This window comes from Balaenoptera borealis (assembly GCF_965194805.1).
Source record: "Balaenoptera borealis genome assembly, chromosome: 6".
Taxonomy (NCBI): domain Eukaryota; kingdom Metazoa; phylum Chordata; class Mammalia; order Artiodactyla; family Balaenopteridae; genus Balaenoptera; species Balaenoptera borealis.
The window spans coordinates 28,534,292-28,551,552 of NC_138863.1; the positions used below are offsets into that span (position 1 = coordinate 28,534,292).

Sequence of the window (17,261 nt, forward strand, 5' to 3'; positions counted from 1 at the left end):
TCTTGGAGAACTACTGAGTGAACATGACCTGGGGTAGGTGTGAGTGAGGTTTATCCGCAGGTGGCATCCCCACCAAACCATGAGTCAAGGAAGCCCCTCAGGGAAAGTTCTGGCCCACAGCTCTCCCGTTTTTCCGGAAAACTTACTGCTGATGACCAGAGACGGTCAAACACGGTGTGTGCGGGGTCAGTGTCACTTCCTTTTGCCCATGTTCTCCACTCTGTGGGGAGGATGAGTGGACAGCCAGAGGATGGGAAAGGTGGAGTCCCAGCACCACAGACAAGAGGTAGCCAACTTACTGGCAGGGAGAGCCCAGCATGCCTACCTGCCCAGGTTCAGGGCGGGCAGGGGCTTCCCAGCCCAGCCAGGGGCCCTGACTCCAGACTGAGGTCCTCTAAGGGAGATGACCCTGGCTGCCTGTTCTCAGGGCAACCATTTATGCTTGGCCTGAAGGACAGGAAGAGAGAGGGGAAGGGTTTTGAAGCCGGTGAGACTAGCCTTGGAGTCCTTCCACTGGGCCTTTGGAATCACTCTGGGCCTTGGTTTCCTCATCTCTAAAGAGTATACAGTGCATGACTCATATTTGCTTTACTGCGGTGGTCTGGCACTGAACCCGTAATATCTCCAAGGTATGCATGTACTGCAATAAAGCAACTCGCGTGAATTTTTTGGTTTCCCAGTGCGTATAAAAGTTATGTTTAGGGCTTCTCTGGTGGCGCAGTGGTTGAGAATCTGCCTGCCAATGCAGGGGACACGGGTTCGAGCCCTGGTCTGGGAAGATTCCACATGCCACGGAGCAACTAGGCCCGTGAGCCACAACTACTGAGCCTGCGCGTCTGGAGCCTGTGCTCCGCAACAAGAGAGGCCGCGACAGTGAGAGGCCCACGCACTGCGATGAAGAGTGGCCCCCGCTTGCCGCAACTAGAGAAAGCCCTCGCACAGAAACGAAGACCTAACACAGCCAAAATAAATAAGTAAATAAATAGCGTTCCCTTTAAAAAAAAAAGAGTAAACAAACATTTAAAAAAAAGTGATGTTTACATGACACTGGAGTCTATTGATGTGCAATAGCATTATGTCTAAAAAAACAACGTACATACCTTAATTTAAAAATACTTTATTGCTGGACTTCCCTGGTGCTCCAGTGGTTAGGGCTCCGTGCTTCCACTGCAGGGGGCACGGCGTTGATCCCTGGTCCAGGAACTAAAATCCTGCATGCTGTGCATAGTGCGGCCAAAAAAAAAAAAAAAAAAAAACTTTATTGCTAAAAAAATGATAACCATCATCTGAGCCTTCAGCAAGTTGCAAACCTTTTGCCTGTGGAGGGTCCTGCCTCGTGCTGATGGCTGCTGACTGATCAGGGTGATGGTTGCTGAAGGCTGGGCTGACTGTGGCAGTTTCTTAAAATAAGACAACAGGGATGTTTGCCGCATCGATTGACTCTTCCTTTCATGAACGATTTCTCTGTAGCATGCGGTGCTGTTTGATGGCATTTTACCCACAGTAGAACTTCAACATTTGAGTCAATCCTCTCAAACCCTACCACTGCTTTATCAACTGAGTTCATGTAATATCCTAAATCTTTTGTTGTCATTTCAACAGTCTTCACAGCATCTTCACCGGAAGTTGACTCCACTTCAAGAAATCACTTTCTTTGCTCATCCATCAGAAGCAACTCCTCAGCTGTTAAAGTTTTATCATGAGATTGCAGCAATGCAGTATCATCCTCAGGCTGCACTTCTAATTCTCGTTCTCTTGCTATTTCCACCACATCTGCGGTTACTTCCTCCACTGAAGTCTTGAACCCCTCAGTCATCCAGGAGGGTTGGAATCAACTTCTTCCAAACTCCTGCTAATGTTGATATCTTGGCCTCTTCCTATGAATCACTAATGTCCTTCATGGCCTCTAGAATGGTGAAGGCTTTCCAAAAGGTTTTCAATTGACTTTGTCAAGATCCATCAGAGGAATCACTATCTCTGGCAGCTATAGCCTTATGAGATATATTTCTTAAATAAGACCTGAAAGTTGAAATTACTCCTTGATCCATGGGCTGCAGAATGGTTGCTATGTTAGCAAGCATGAAGACAACATTAATCTCACTGTACATCCCCATCAGAGTTCTTGGGTGACCAGGTACTTTGTCAATGAGCAATAATAATTTGAAAGGAATCTCCTTTTCTGAGCAGTAGGCCTCAACAGTGGGCTTAAGATATTTAGTAAACCGTGTTGCAAACAGATGTGCTGTCATCCAGGCTTTGTTGCTCCATTTATAGAGCACAGGCAGAGTAGATTTAGCATCATTCTTACGGACCCTAGGATTTTTGAAATGGTAAATGAGCACTGGCTTCAACTTCAAGTCATCAGCTGCAGTAGCCCCTAACAAGAGTGTCAGCCTGTCCTTCGAAGCTTTGAAGCCAGATATTGACTTCTCTCTAGATATGAAACTTCTAGACGGCATCTTCTTCCAATATAAGGCTGTTCCATACACACAGAAAATCTGTGGTTTAGTGTAGCCACCTTCGTTAATTATCTTAGCTAGATCTTCTGGATAACTTGCTGCAGCTTCTACATCAGCACTTGCTGCTTCACCTTGCAATTTTATGTTATGAAGACGGCTTCTTTCCTTAAACCTCATGAACAACCTCTGCAGCTCCCTCACCTCTCTCAGCCTTCATAGAATTGAAGAGAGTTAGGACCATGCTCTGGATTGGGCTTTGGTTTAAGGAATGTTGTGGCTGGTTTGATCCTCTATCCAGACCATTCAAACTTTCTCTACATCAGCAATAAGGCTGTTTCGTTTTCTTACCACCCAGGTGCTCACTGGAGTAGCACTTTTCATTTCCTTCAAGAACTTTTCCTGTGCCTGCATAACTTGGCTAACTGGTGCAAGAGGCCTAGCTTCTTGGCCTCTCTCAGCTTTTTTTTAAAGGAATTCCTTTATTTTTATTTATTTATTTATTTATTTATTTATTTATTTATTTATTTATTTATTTATGACTGTGTTGGGTCTTTGTTTCTGTGCGAGGGCTTTCTCTAGTTGCGGCAAGTGGGGGCCACTCTTCATCGCGGTGCGCCGGCCTCTCATTATTGCGGCCTCTCTTGTTGCGGAGCACAGGCTCCAGACGCGCAGGCTCAGTAGTTGTGGCTCACGGGCCTAGTTGCTCCGCGGCATGTGGGATCTCCCCAGACCAGGGCTTGAACCCATGTCCGGTGCATCGGCAGGCAGATTCTCAACCACTGTGCCACCAGGGAAGCCCTGTCTCAGCTTTTGACATGCCTTCCTCACTATGCTTGTTTCTAGCTTTTGATTTAAAGTGAGAGACAGTGACTCTTCCTTTAACTTGAAAACTTAGAGGCCACTGTAGGGTTATTAATTGGCCTAATTTCAATATTGTTATTTCTCAGGGAATAGGGAGGCCCCAGGAGAGGGAGAGAGATGGGGGAATGGCTGGTCAGTGGAGCAGTCAGAACACACACAATACTTATGGATTAAGTTTGCTGTCTTATATGGTTGAGGTTCATGGTGCCCCATAACTATTATCATAATAACATCAAATATCACAGATCACTATAACAAGTATAATAATAATGAAAAAGTATGAAATATCGCAAGAATTACCAAAGCGTGACACAGAGACACAAAGTGAGCCAATGCTGTTGGAAAAATGGTGCCTATAAACTTACTCGACACCTATCTCATCAGCACATCTTGGATTCCCTTTCAGTTCTTTGTCTTTATTCTTTTGTCTTCGTTTTCAGTTCTTTTCATTCCAGTTGCTTTTTAAAATTTATGATTAATTAATTTATTTTTAAAATATTTATTTACTTATTTATTTGATTGCACCAGGTCTTGGTTGCAGCAGGCAGGGTCCTTAGTTGTGGCATCGAACTCTTAGTTGCGGCATGTGGGATCTAGTTCCCTGACCAGGGAGCGAACCCGGGCCCCCTGCATTGGGAGCACAGAGTCTTAACCACTGCGCCACAAGGGAAGTCCCTATGATTAATTTATTAATTTATTTCATTTATTTGGCTATGTCTGGTCTTAGTTGTGGCACATGGGATCTTTCATTGCAGCACGCAGGCTTCTCTCTAGTTGTGGCACATGGGTTTCAGAGCACGTGAGCTCAGTAGTTGCTGCGCGCAGGCTTAGTTGCCCTGCGGCATGTGGGATCTTAGTTCCCCGACCAGGGATCAGGGATCGAATTGAACCTGCATCCCCTGCACTGGAAGGTGGATTCTTTACCACTGGACCACCAGGGAGGTCCCTCATTCCAGTTGCTTTGATTCCAGTTTGACCCAGTTGATTCATTCCAATTGATACCAGTAGCCAGTGGGTTCTGCTTCTTCCTTTCTAGATACTTTGTTTCCATCATTGCTGAATGTTACCATATTTATTTACCTAGAGCTAAAAGCCCCTTGAAGAAATCACCACAATCACTGGAGGAGACGGGTGTTCCTGGCCTGGCATGTTGTGGAAACCTCCTTCCTCCAGCCTTCCTCAGCCTCAGTGCCCCCAAGAGCCAGGCCAGCGAGCAGTGTTCCTTCCCCTCTCTGGGAGGGGACAACAGTGAGGAAATAGGCAATAGCAAAGACAGTAAATGCTTCCTGTGTGCAAAGTACTGGTCTAAGCCCTGAGCATGGGGTAACCACCTTCCTCCTCATATCAAATGGGCAGGGTCATGGTAAGATGCCCATTTTGCAGATGAGGAAAATGAGGCACAAAAATGCTAATTCATTGGTCAAGGTCATACAGCTAGAAAGGACACAGGAGTTAAATCCAGACCTTTGACTCCAAGCCTGTTTTCTTAATTCTTAGCTCTAAGGATACTCAATAATATGCATTGCAGTGTTCAGCGAGCTCTTCCATACATCTCCTCCTTTGGTGCCCACAGCAACCCTGTGAGGTGGGTATTGTCATCAACCCCATTTACAGATGAGGAAACCGAAGTGCAAGGCACAGCAGTGACTTGCCCAAGGTCCCGTGACTGGGGACTAGTGGAACTGGGACTCGAGTCCACGTCCTGCAACCCCAACACCCCACCCTTCCCCTGCCCCGCCGTGCTGCGGAGCAGAACACTGGCCTTGTGCACAAGTGGTACTTTCGAATAAACTGAACCCAAAGTTGCAGTAAAGCTGCTAAGCAGGCAAGAGCATAGGAAGAAAGAAAGGCCAGCTTTCTGAGAAGCTGCAGCAGCCTGGGGGAGCCTGGTGGCTGAGTGGAGGTGGTGGGAAAGGGGCGAGACCAGAGACTGGTGCCCTGGTGGCCCAGACAGAAAGGCCTCTTTAAGTCCAATGCCCAGAGAAGTCTGGTGTCCAGGAGAGAGGCAAGACCTGGCGCTGGCCAGAGTCGCTCAGAGAGAACAGAACATGTCGGCTGGGCGCAGAGAGCAGCCAAGGGCAAGGGCAAGCCTGCGTCGCTCTTATAATCTTGAATTTTTAGGTAACAGGGGACTCTTGGACTTGTTTGAAGGCAAAAAGGACAGGCCGTTGGTGGAACAAGTTGGGGAGCAAGCCTCCCCAGAACTGGAGAGGGGACAGAATTCTTAGGGCCAGGTGGGGAGGGGACACCTTTTCATCGTAGGATGGACAAGAAAGGTGCAGCCAGAGATCACGCTTCTCCTTCGCGAACATTTATCAAGGTGTGTGTGGACTCAAGTCACCTGCTGACTGTGAGTGTAGAGAGGACATTTTTGTCTTTCAAACACAAGTTCATTTAAATATTAGGATCACAGTTGTTGCTTGGCAAATACGATAGCAAGTTATTATATATGAGGACCTTATAGAACGTTTATATTCTGTTTACATTACTTCCTAAAAACACACAACAGAAAATATACCAGCTAAAGTGAAAAAGGGAAATTTATTCTCAGGTTACACCGGCATCCTATAGGTCCTGGGAGCCCAAGTGCAGCCAGGAACCAGACACGATGGCTCTCTTGTCATGCCCAGGACAGGAGAACCATCGGGAAGCCTGGCTTCTCCACGCACAGCACACTGAGGGTGGCCCTGCACGGGCACGACTTAACTCTCTTTTGTTCACGGAACCAGCCCAGACTGAAAGTATCAGGATTGTTTTTCTTCTTCAGGGGACCAACAAGAAAAAAGCAGTTCAAACTGGCTTAAGGTAATTAAGGAATTTAGCAGCTCACATAACAAACAATTCCTGGCCCACTGGATCCAGGTGGTCACACGGCACCACAGGAGGCACCTCTCCCTCCACTGGTACCTGTGCTGGCTCCAGTCTCTGCTGGCTCAGCCCTCTTGGGACCAGAAGACTAACAGGAACTCTGGTTCTCCGAGAGTCCCAGCAAATCTCAGGATGGGCTGCGGGTAAGCCCAGCGTTGGTCACATGCCCACTTCTGACCCACTCATGGCCAGATGGAAGGAAATGTCCATTGGCCAGACCTGGGACACGTGCCTGGTCCTAGAGCCACAGCTCAGGTCAGTCCCACCCCAGACACAGAACAGTGAGAGCAAACGCTACAGGAAGTTCACTGTTTGCTGGGCACGGTTTTAAGTGCTTTAGATAACTCATTCTAACCTCAGCTTACCGTCTTTGTTTACTAATTTAATCAGCACATTATCCCCTTTTTATAGCTGGGGAAATTGAGGTGCAGGTGAACGTGTCTTAGCCAAGGTCTCACAGCTAGTTGCAGCTAAGACGCAGAGCTGGGATTTGACCCGGACTCTTGGGCCCCAGAAGCTGGGCTCTTGACCATTAGCAAAAGGGGACTGCTACCAACAAAACGGGAAATGGATACTGAGCTAATAGAGATAATAACAAGAGATGTCCAATAGCCACCCTGAACTCTCGCTCTGCAGAGGGAATTATTTGTCCAGCCCGAGTGGCCCAGGGCAGGATCACACTGTACCAAGGTGGCTGCATTTACTGTGACCTTGTACACTGACTAGTTCCAGAAAACAGGAGGGATAAAAGAATAAGCTCCCTTCTACCACTATTCTCTAGTGAGGTGTCATATGATTGGGGAAAGGCAATTGTAGTCACAGGGATAAAAATAAAAAGCTATCAACTAAAAGACCCTGGGCATAGTTATTCTACCCCACCCTAAATTCTGCTCCCCGCAAGGGGTGAGTGGGTAAGAAGGGTCCAAAAGCCTGCAGGTACCTGGGGGAACTGTGGAGCTGGAGAGGATGCCCAAGCATGGTCCGTTTCAGTTGTCTGGGTCCAGGAGAGGATCAGGGAATGAAGCCCAGTCCCGAATGCTATAAAGAAAAAGCACATAGATTTACAGATTGTTGTATTATGATTGAGCCACATTGTGGATTTACAGATAATCCAAAGTGAGTCTACCTTTTGCACATCTCCCACAAGACTGTCCTAAGTAGGAAAACAGTCTTCAAGCCTTAGAATCACAGTTGGATAAAGGCGGTCAGTAGTTTCAGGTGATGCTGACAAGGGGGAGGGGGACAGGTGTGGGGCAATTAAGGTGTCATTATGAGCTAGGCGGAGCTCCAAAAAAGGATGACTTTACTGAAACTAAAGCCACCCACACTAAAAGCTCCTGTTTTGAAATTTCCGTCCCTTTCACACCTGTGTTCTGACAGCTTCTGCTGAGTTATACTACATAACAAACCCCAGTCTCAGTGGTTAGCTCAACAAAGGTTTATTTCTCACTCGTGGCTCCCATATTTTACAGGTCGTTTGTGGTTCTGCTCCACCTGGGGATGGGGTTACAGAGCGCCCCCATCTGGGGCCTGCAGGTCTTCAGCAAAGGGAAAAGGCGCAATCCTGCTGTGCCTCATAGGTGGCACACACTTTCTATTGGCCAAAGCAAGTCATGTGGCCAAGCCTGACTTCAACAGGGTGGGGAGACATCCCTCCTTTGGGAAGGGTCAACTAGGACAGGTCTGTAGAAGGCGGACTGGGTATTAAAAATAATGCAATCTACCACATGCCCAATTTGTTTCTGAGGATTAAAAATTTGCAAGTATTCACGGGGAACCACTGGCTGTCTTGGTTTATTCTGATAAAAATAGAGCTGCATTAAAAAAAAAAATAGAGGGCTTCCCTGGTGGCACAGTGGTTAAGAATCTGCCTGCCAATGCAGGGGACACGGGCTCGAGCCCTGGTCTGGGAAGATACCACATGCCGCGGAGCAACTGGGCCCATGCGCCACGACTACTGAGCCTGCACTCTAGAGCCCGTGAGCCACAACTACTGAGCCCATGAGCCACAACTACTGAAGCCCGTGTGCCTAGAGCCCGTGCTCCGCAACAAGAGAAGCCACCGCAATGAGAAGTCCGCGCACCGCAACGAAGAGTAGCCCCCGCTTGCCACAACTAGAGAAAGCCCGCACCCAGCAACAAAGACCCAACGCACCCGAAAATAAATAAATAAAATAAATAAATTTAAAAAAAAATAGAGCTGCACTTAATGTTTACGGAACAAGTAGACATTAAGTGTCTACATGAGTTGCATATGTTCCTAAACATTCTTTCTGGTGCTCCCTGAGCCAAATGCTACCAATCAGAACACTGGCTGGGGCTAAAGGACACTCTTGTCTAATACTAACAAGGAAAAGCAAATGACAACTTTCTAGATAAACTGTAAGTAAATATAATGAGGTAGATGTTCTATGTCAGTTTAGTGGAGTGCTGGAGAGGTTGGGAGGTTTGGTTTTGTTTCGTAAAGACCTATGTATGATTTCAGCAGAAACCATGGAGAGCAGGGAGAAGGAATGGGGGAGGGGCACAATCTGTGACAGGTTTTATGGATGAGGAACCTGGGATCTTGGGAGGTTTATAGTACAGGTAACCTTAAGCAACAAGAGGGTTAGGGGTGCTGACCCTCTGTGCAATCAAAAATCTGCATATAACTTATAGCCAGCCCTTCCTATCCGCAGTTCCCCTGTATTCTCAGGTTCAACAAACTGCAGGTCACGTAGTACTGAAGTATTTACTATTGAAAAAAATCTGACTATAAGTGGACTGGCATGGTACAAACCCATGCCGTTCAAGGGTCAATTGTAATTACTCAAGGTCATACCAATTAAACTGTCAGAGGCAGAATTTAAATTTTCACAGTTCCTCTGGCTCCAAAGCACATCCTTTTTCTTGTGCCCAGTGATGGCTCCCCAAAGGAAAGGGACAAAGAGAGGAAAAGAGAAAATAAGGAGACGGAAGGTTTAAAAAAAGGAAAGTTGAGAGGGAGAAGCAACACAGAGAGGTAGAGGAGGTAAGAAAGAAAGGAGATACTAGGAGAGAAAAAAGGAGAGGGAGAGAAGACCAAAAAAATAAAAATAAAAAAGGAAAAAATGAATAATAATATTGAAGGAGAAGAATAAAGTTGGAGGACTGACACCATCTGACTTCAGACTTACTGTAAAGCTGTAGTAATGAAGACAGTGTGGTATTGGTGAAAGAACAGACAAATAGATGGAGCAGAATAGAGAGCCCAGGAATTGACTCATATAAATACAGTCAGGAGATTTTTGACAAAGTGCCAAAGGCAATCCAAGGGAGAAAAAGATAGTCTTTTCAACAAATGGTGCTGGAACAACTGGACATTCACATGCAAAAAATAAATCTAGACACAGACCTATACCCTTCACAAAAATTAACTTGATATGGATCACAGACTTAAATTAAAATGTAAAACTATAAAACTCTTAGAAGATAACATAGGAGAAAACCGAGATGACCTTGAGTAAAGTGATGCTGTTTTAGGTATAATACCAAAGGCATGATCCATGAAAGAAATAATTGATAAGCTGAACTTCCATTAAAATTAAACATTTCTGGGGACTTCCCTGGCAGTCCAGTGGTTAAGAATCTGTGCTTCCACTGCAGGGGGCGTGGTTTTGATCCCTGGTCAGGGAACTAAGATCCCACATGCCATGTGGTGCGGCCAAAAGAATAAATAAAATAAATCAGGGCTGGAAGCCTAATGAGACACAAAAATGAGAAGTGAAAAAAAGTTAAACACCTCTGCTCTGTGAAAGAAACTGTCAAGAGAATAAGAAGACAAGCCACAGACTGGGAGAAAATATTTGCAAAAGACACATCTAATAAAGGACTGTTATCTAAAATATACAAAGAACACTTAAAATTTAACAATAAGAAAACAATCATATTTTAAAATGTCCAAATAACAGGTACATGAAAATGTGCTCAACATCACTAATCATCACAGGAATGCAAATCAATGCCACAATGAGATATCACCTTACACCTGTTGAATGGCTATTATCAAAAAGATAAGAGATAGCAAGTGTTGGTGAGAATGTGGAGAAAAGGAAACCCTTGTGCACTGTTGGCAGGAATGTAAATTGGTACGACCACTATGAAAAACAGTATGGAGGTTCCTCAAAAAATTAAAAAGTAGAACAGAATTACCATATAATCCAGCAATCTCACTTCTGGGTACATATATCTGAAGGAAATGAAAACACTGTCTTAAAGAGATACCAGCATTCTCGTGTTCTATGCAGCATTATTCACAATAGCCAAGACATGGGAGCAACCTAAGTGCCATCATCAGATGAATGAAGAAAATGTGGTGTGTGTATACACACACACACACACACACACACACACACACACCCCACAGGGAGTATTATTCAGCCATAAAAAAGAAGGAAACCCTGCCATTTTCGACAACATGAATGACCTTGGGGGTATTATGGTAAGTGAAAGAAGTCAGACAGACAAATACTATATGATCTCACTTAAATGTGGAATCTAAAAAAAAAAAAAAAAAAGACTCATAGAAATAGAGAACAGATTGGTGGTGGCCAGAAGCAGAGGATGGGAGGTGGGGGAAATGGGTGTAGGTGATCAAAAGGCACAAACTTCCAGTTATAAGTTCTGGGGATATAATGTACAGAATGTAACTGTAGTTAACAATACTGTTGTTTTATACATTTGAAATTTGCTAAGAGAGTAGATCTTAAAAGTTCTCATCACAAGGAAAAAAATTGTAACTATGTGAGGTGATGGATATTAACTAAGCTTATTGTGGTAATCATTTTGCAGTATTTACATATATCAAGTCATTATGTTGTATACCATAAACTGATACAATGTTATATATCAATTACATCTCAATAAAACTGGAAAAAAAAGATGTTCTACATCATATGTCATTAGGGAACTGCAGATTAAAACAACAGTGAGGTACCACTACAAGCCCATTAGAATAGCCAAAATCCGAAACACTGACGACACCAAATGCTGGTAAGGATGTGAAGCAACAGGAACTCTCATTTCTGGTGGGACTGCAAAATCATACAGTCACTTTGGAAGACAGCTTGGCAGTTTCTTATAAAACTAAACACACTCTTACCATATGACTCAGCAATGATGCTCCTTGGTATCTACCCAAAGGAGCTGAAAACTTATGTCCACAAAGAAGCTCGTACAGGAATGTTTACAGCAGCTTTATTCATAATTGCCAAAACCTGGAAGCAACCAAGATGTCCTTTAGTGGGTAAATGGATAAACTGTACTACATCTATACAATGGAATGTTTGTCATTCAGCACTAAAAAAAATGACTACCAAACAATGAAAAGACATGGAAGAACCTTAAACGCACACTAAGCAAAGGAAGCCAATCTGAAAAGGCTACATACTGTATCATTCTAACTATATGACATTCTGGAAAAGGCAAAACTATGGAGAGTTTAAAAAAAAAAAAAATCAGTGGTTGCCAAAGGTTATGGAGGAAGGACGGATGTGTAGAGGACCGAGGATTTTTAGGAAGTGCAACTACTCTGTATGATACTATAACGGTGGATACATATCTTCTACACTTGTCCAAGCTCATAAGATGTACAACATCAACAGTGAACCCTCATGTGTAAACTGTGGCCTTTGGGTTCTAATAACATGTCAGTGTAGGTTCATCAACTGTAATAAATGTACCATTCTGGTGGGAGATGTTGAGAATGGGGGAGGCTGTGTATGGGGCAGGGAGTGTTTGGGAAATCTCTGTACAAATCTCTGCCAATTTTGCTGTGAACTTAAAACTGCTCTCAAAAATACATTAAAAAAAAAGTTAAAAATGAATAATTGAGCAAAGCAAAGAAAGAAAAAAAAAGTAAAAGACCTTCACTGGTGACCTTCAAAGTTCACTTCAAGCCATCTTTGCAGCCCCACGTCCCAGCCTTCTAAGACCTGGACAGAGAGCGGGGCACGCCCCCAGCGGGAAGCGAGAGGCGAGGAGAGGGGGTGGTCTAGGCCTGGCCTGAGCCTCTTACCGGTGGCTGGCGGCGGGAATCATCCGGGAAGCTCTGAAAAACAGGAATTCTCCGGCCCCACCGCGCACCAGCTGAGCCTTTCCGGTGGCAGCGTCCAGCTCTGCGGAGTTGAAAAGCGCTCCAGTTCATCCTAACGTGCAGGCGGAGCTGAGAATCGCCATGAGAGCGGCGGCCGGTGGGGTCGGGGGTCAAGGTCCGATAGGAAAAAGAAACGTTCCCGGGAGAAGGATGCGCCCCCGCCCCGTCCCCCAGCGCGGTCACATTCTTGGATGTTCACTCCAGCCGCGCGCTTCCCAGGGGCCTGCGGCCAGATGCCACACTCTCAGCAGCTCTCACCTCAAAAACAGGTGTCCCCAGGGCAGGTGCGCTAACCTTCTGCCCCGGGAGGAGGGAGACCGAGTCCGTGACTGGGGCCGACAGCGCGCCCCGCCCCGTGTAACAATCCAGTCCCGGGAGCCACGGGCTGGCTCCGCGAAGGGCTTGATCACGTTTCCCACTCTATCGGCGCGGAGCGCGCGGTTACACCAATTCGGACTTCACTTTAGTGACACGAATACGGATGGGTGTGACCACGTGTTCTTTGGAGCGAATTTTCTCCTATACCTCCTAACTGACCACCGTTAAAACTAAAAACAAGCAAGCACACACATTGAAAAACACACACAAAAAAGGCGCGCGCGCGAGAACGAGCACACATACAAGTGGACCCAGCGCCTGTCCAGCGCCAGGCGGGTGGCTTCCGGGTTCCCGGTCGTCCTGGCACCCACGGCCTCCGCGCACCCCCCCCCCCCCACCCACCCACCCCCGCGCCTCCGCACCTAGCTCTCCCGGCCAGTTCTGCCCTTGGCAGCCCGAAAAACTGACTTGGGGGCCCAAATACCTTGGGGACCTACGCGGAGGGAGCACCGCCTCCGCCCCGCCGCGGCATCCCCGCTCCGGGCCCCTGGCCCACACCCGCCACTCCGCGCCGCCGGTACTCGGGGAGCACTTGTCCTGGGAAGGCGGGGGACCGGAAACGCGTGGCCCTGGCGCGGACCGACCACCTCCGCCCGCCTCCGCCCGGCCGCACGCCGGTCTACCGGCTCTCTGGCCCTTTAAGGCGGATTTTTCCGCCGTCGACCTGGGGGCGGGGAAAGCGTCGCGCGCGCCAGGAGGGGGCCGCCTCCGGAGCCGTAAGTGGAGGCGAGGTGGTGTCGTGGGCCTTAGGGTGTGGCGGGCCAGCGCCGCTGGAGGGGGGCTCCTCTCCAAGCTCCCGCCCCTACCTCGCCTGTTCCCGCAGCTCCGGAGCTCGCGGGAAGGACGTGCGTACCTGTCGGCCCTTCAGTGGGGCGGGCGGGGGGGCAGGTTGGGCGACTCTGGGGAGGCCTCCGAGCCGCGGGTGCCTGAGTCCACGCGGACCCGGGGCCTCGCTACCCGCGAGCGACTCGGAATCCACGAGTGTCTTTAACTTTCAGTCTCCAGGAAATGGAACTACGTCGACCGTGTATCTCTAGCTGGTGTCATAAAGCAGGAAAATCATCGTTAACACCCAGTTTAAGTTCAGGTTCGAGTCCGTGGTGGTCGCAATTGAACGCACCGATTTAGAGGGAGTGAGGGAAGAACAAAACACGAAAAAATGCCCTGCAGACCGCAGCGGGTTGCCGCCGCAGTCCACGCGGGCCCGGGCAGTTTAGGAAGCGGTACTTTCTCCGCGGCCCCGGGCTGTCACCTCCGCCTCGCTCACTCTTACCCCGCTGCGAATTCACTGAGTGCATAGCCATTCCGCACCTTTGGCATGAATTCCCAGCGACATCTCACTTCCCAGGAGAGCCAGGCAAAAGGAATTAGAGGCTTCCCGCAACCCCGTTTCTGCTTTTGAACTTGTAAAACGGCCTTAAGAAGCATTTGGAGCTCCTAAAGAGATAACGCATTTTCTGGCTAGAACCTCACTCAGGATTCTTTTGCCTCACAGCTTTGAGCGAGCAGAGAGCTGGGCGCGGGCGAGATGGCCCTGGTGCCCTATGAGGAGACCGCGGAAATGGGGCTGCAGAGATTTCACAAGCCTCTTGCCACCTTCTCCTTGGCAAACCACACCATACAGATCCGGCAAGACTGGAAACAACTGGGAGTCTCAGCGGTGGTTTGGGACGCGGTAAGTAAGCCCGGGGGGCCTCTGAAGGCATCAGCAATTGATTGTAAGACTGGTCTTTATTTTTAAAAAGTAACAGCTTTATTGGGTTGTAATTCATATACCGTACATTTCACCTATTTAAAGTGTGTGTGTGTGTGTGTGTTTTAAAGTAAGTTCACAGAGTGGTACTGCTCAATTTTGAAACATTGCATCACTCCACCCCTTCCAAAAAAAGTACTCCTACCCATTAGAATCACTTCCCTGATCCCTCCCCACCAAATAGATTGCATTTTAAGGGTGAGTAAAGAAAACTGAAAGAAATTAAATGACTTACCAGTAATTTACCCAGCAGGGAAGAGGGAGGGCTGGAAGGAAAGCTGGGGCCCCTAGCTGCCTTGGACAATTATTCAGTTAGTTTTTAAGTTTAACATTGCGCAAAGGATATTGTAAACTGACAAAACCAAAACTGAAGATTATGTGTTTTCTTTAAGTTTTCCACAGTTGTAATGATCAAAAAATGATACTATAATTGCTGCTTTACTTTTTTCTCTCCGAGCAGTGTTCTTTCAGCTGCTTGTGACAGAGACTTGCCCTAAGCATCTAGCCACACCTGGGATTCAGTGGGAGCTCAGTGAATGTTGGATGAATGATTGGTGTAGATGCAATTTTACAATCTAAATATTGTATTAGGGGTGTTAGAGAAACACTTAGGAATAAAAGTCTTCATATATCATAACCCAGTAATATCATTTCTAGGAATCTAGTCCAGGGTAACTACAAGAAAAGTTTTCTCAGAAAGAGTAATAAAGATACATAACAGTGAGGAATGGGTGAATCTCCTACATTCTCACCAAGAAGAGGAATTGCTAAGTATGCTAATAGTATGTGGCTATGAAGAACAAATTATATTTTAAAATTACGTTAACAGTATACAGTGATTTATAGAGTTATATGCAAATGCTAACTCACACATCAAGTCCAAACCTTTGGCTAAAACTTACTTTTGATGCCCAGCTCCTCTGGGGTGATGAGCGTTAGGGACGCAGGAGAGGAGGAGAGAGGGAGGAAACTCCAGGAGCCTTGGCGCTGCTCTGCTTTTTCCTTTTGGTTGTGGCCTTGCTGATTTGAACTTGGTTTAGGAACTGGACATTCCTTTAAGCAGAATCACAGAGACTGTTCATGTCAGCTCTACCAGAGTGATTTTATAAACCTCGAGTGTAAAAATGCTGTGACACAGTAAGAAATTAGTCTTCCCAGATTCAGCAGAACCCTGTCCTGGGTGGTCAGTGTCCCTGACCACTGCTGTCCCCGTAAGGGCCTCTGTTGGGGCCTGGGGCAGCTGTGCTGGGAAACTCGGTGTCTGTGCTTGCTCCAGGTGACCTCCCAGCAGCAGCTGAGTTCCTGTGTGTGCTGTTACACTGGGAATTGAACCTTGCGGTGGGAGGGGAGTATGTGATGTCTTCTTGGAGCATGTAGCCTGCTTGAAACCCTTCAGGCCCTGAAGCGCTTGTTGACCTAAATTGTCATGCTGTGTTTTGACTCAGGCTGTCATTCTGGCCACGTATCTGGAGATGGGAGCTGTGGAGCTCAGGGGCTGCTCTGCCGTGGAGCTGGGTGCTGGCACGGGGCTGGTGGGCATGGTGGCTGCCCTGCTGGGTGAGTGTCACGCATGGCTCACTCCTGTGTGAGTGGAACTCACGGAGGGGCACCTTTTCCTGACACAGAGCTCATTGTTAGTTTCCCTCTTACTGGGTTACTCTTTTTCCTCCTGTACTTATTATGAGTCACAGGCCAACTGCTGTGCTGTCAACTCCAGGAAGGCTAATTCCTTCTCTCTCTCTCATCCTATTATTTATACTTGTCACGGGAGATTGCTTTGCCCACTTCACTTCTGTGATGCCCATAATATGATCTTAAGGCAACTGAGTTCAAAGAGAATTATCTTTGATTATTATTATAATAATAATAATAATTATTATTATTATTTGTGTACATAGCTTTTTACAGTTTAGGTGCTGTCTCTGTACTCTCGGATTTAACCCTAGGAGGTCGGGAGAGCAGATAGTCTCTTACTTCATTGCTGAGGAAGCTTTGCTGGTTTTTTTCTTTTAGGGAGGGCTGCCCCCACCCCGCAGTTTGTACTGACATCTGTTAACCAGTGTGCAGTTCTGAAACGATACCAAGGTTTGTCGTTTTTTGCTTGGCATACAGACATTAGTTTAGGCCTAGAGTATTTTTAAGCTTCATTTCTGTTTTATAGTTCATTGTTGACTCTTTTCTACAACTTCCTGCTCATACATTTCAAGCTGTGCCTTGATTGGATAGACCAGCCTCTGAGATACAATGTATAATATTCCCCACTTCAGTGTTGTCACCTGGAGCTCTTGTTAAAATGCAGTTTCTGCTTCTGTAGGTCTGGGGTGGGGCCTGAGAGCCTGCATTTCTAACAAGCTCCCAGGTGATGATGATGATGCTGTAACTGCTGGTCCTCAGACCGCACTTGGGTGGTCAGGATCTAGAGTTCCATCAAGTGTGTACAGGTACTTGAGCACCCACTAAAGCCCCGCTTTTGTCCTGTCCTTTTTCTGGTAGCATATCTTTTTCAGTATTCCTTTCTCTGTTTAGATTTTGCCTTCCAAGATTTGATGGGGAGCACGGGCAGGAGTGGTGGGTGGAAGTCTGTACATAGGAACTGATTTAGGTCCATCTGTCTGACACCACAGCACTTTCAGTCACTGAGGAGGCCCTAGCCGATACACCACCTTTTGATCTCCTCAGGTTAACCTTATATCGTCCCCGTGTATGTTAGGTATGTTTTTAATTTTCATTTTTCCAGTGAAGCTGGGATTCCAGGAGATGAAGCCACTTTCTGAAGTCCTGATCAGGGGTGGCCCGAGACTCAAACCAGGTTTGTCAGACACAGAGGCCC

At 46.8% G+C, this 17,261-nt stretch overlaps 1 protein-coding gene and 1 pseudogene across 11 annotated transcripts in view; one reads left to right on the top strand and one right to left on the bottom strand.

The window, feature by feature from the left end:
* LOC309631094 (centromere protein N pseudogene) overlaps positions 1-13,242 on the bottom strand; it is a 62,370-nt pseudogene extending 49,128 nt beyond the window's left edge. Inside the window, exons 1-2 of the transcript XR_014249516.1 lie at positions 13,103-13,242; positions 7,129-7,226 (exon numbers count right to left, since the gene is read on the bottom strand). The product of XR_014249516.1 is annotated as a centromere protein N pseudogene (transcript). The remainder of the gene's footprint in view (positions 1-7,128; positions 7,227-13,102) is intronic.
* Positions 13,243-13,255: 13 nt separating this feature from the next.
* METTL21A (methyltransferase 21A, HSPA lysine) overlaps positions 13,256-17,261 on the top strand; it is a 54,557-nt gene continuing 50,551 nt past the window's right edge. For 5 of the 10 annotated variants that reach the window (XR_014246071.1, XM_082397189.1, XM_082397188.1 and 2 more), the window contains exons 1-3: positions 13,385-13,523; positions 14,174-14,353; positions 15,877-15,988. Coding sequence is in view for 9 of the 10 variants with exons in the window: in XM_082397189.1 (XP_082253315.1) it covers positions 14,207-14,353; positions 15,877-15,988 (259 nt within the window). In the remaining variant the exon portion in view is untranslated. Of the gene's footprint in view, positions 13,524-13,570; positions 13,766-14,173; positions 14,354-15,876; positions 15,989-17,168; positions 17,245-17,261 lie in introns of those variants that run through there. The other 5 variants (XM_082397187.1, XM_082397190.1, XM_082397186.1 and 2 more) reach the window with 4 other exon arrangements.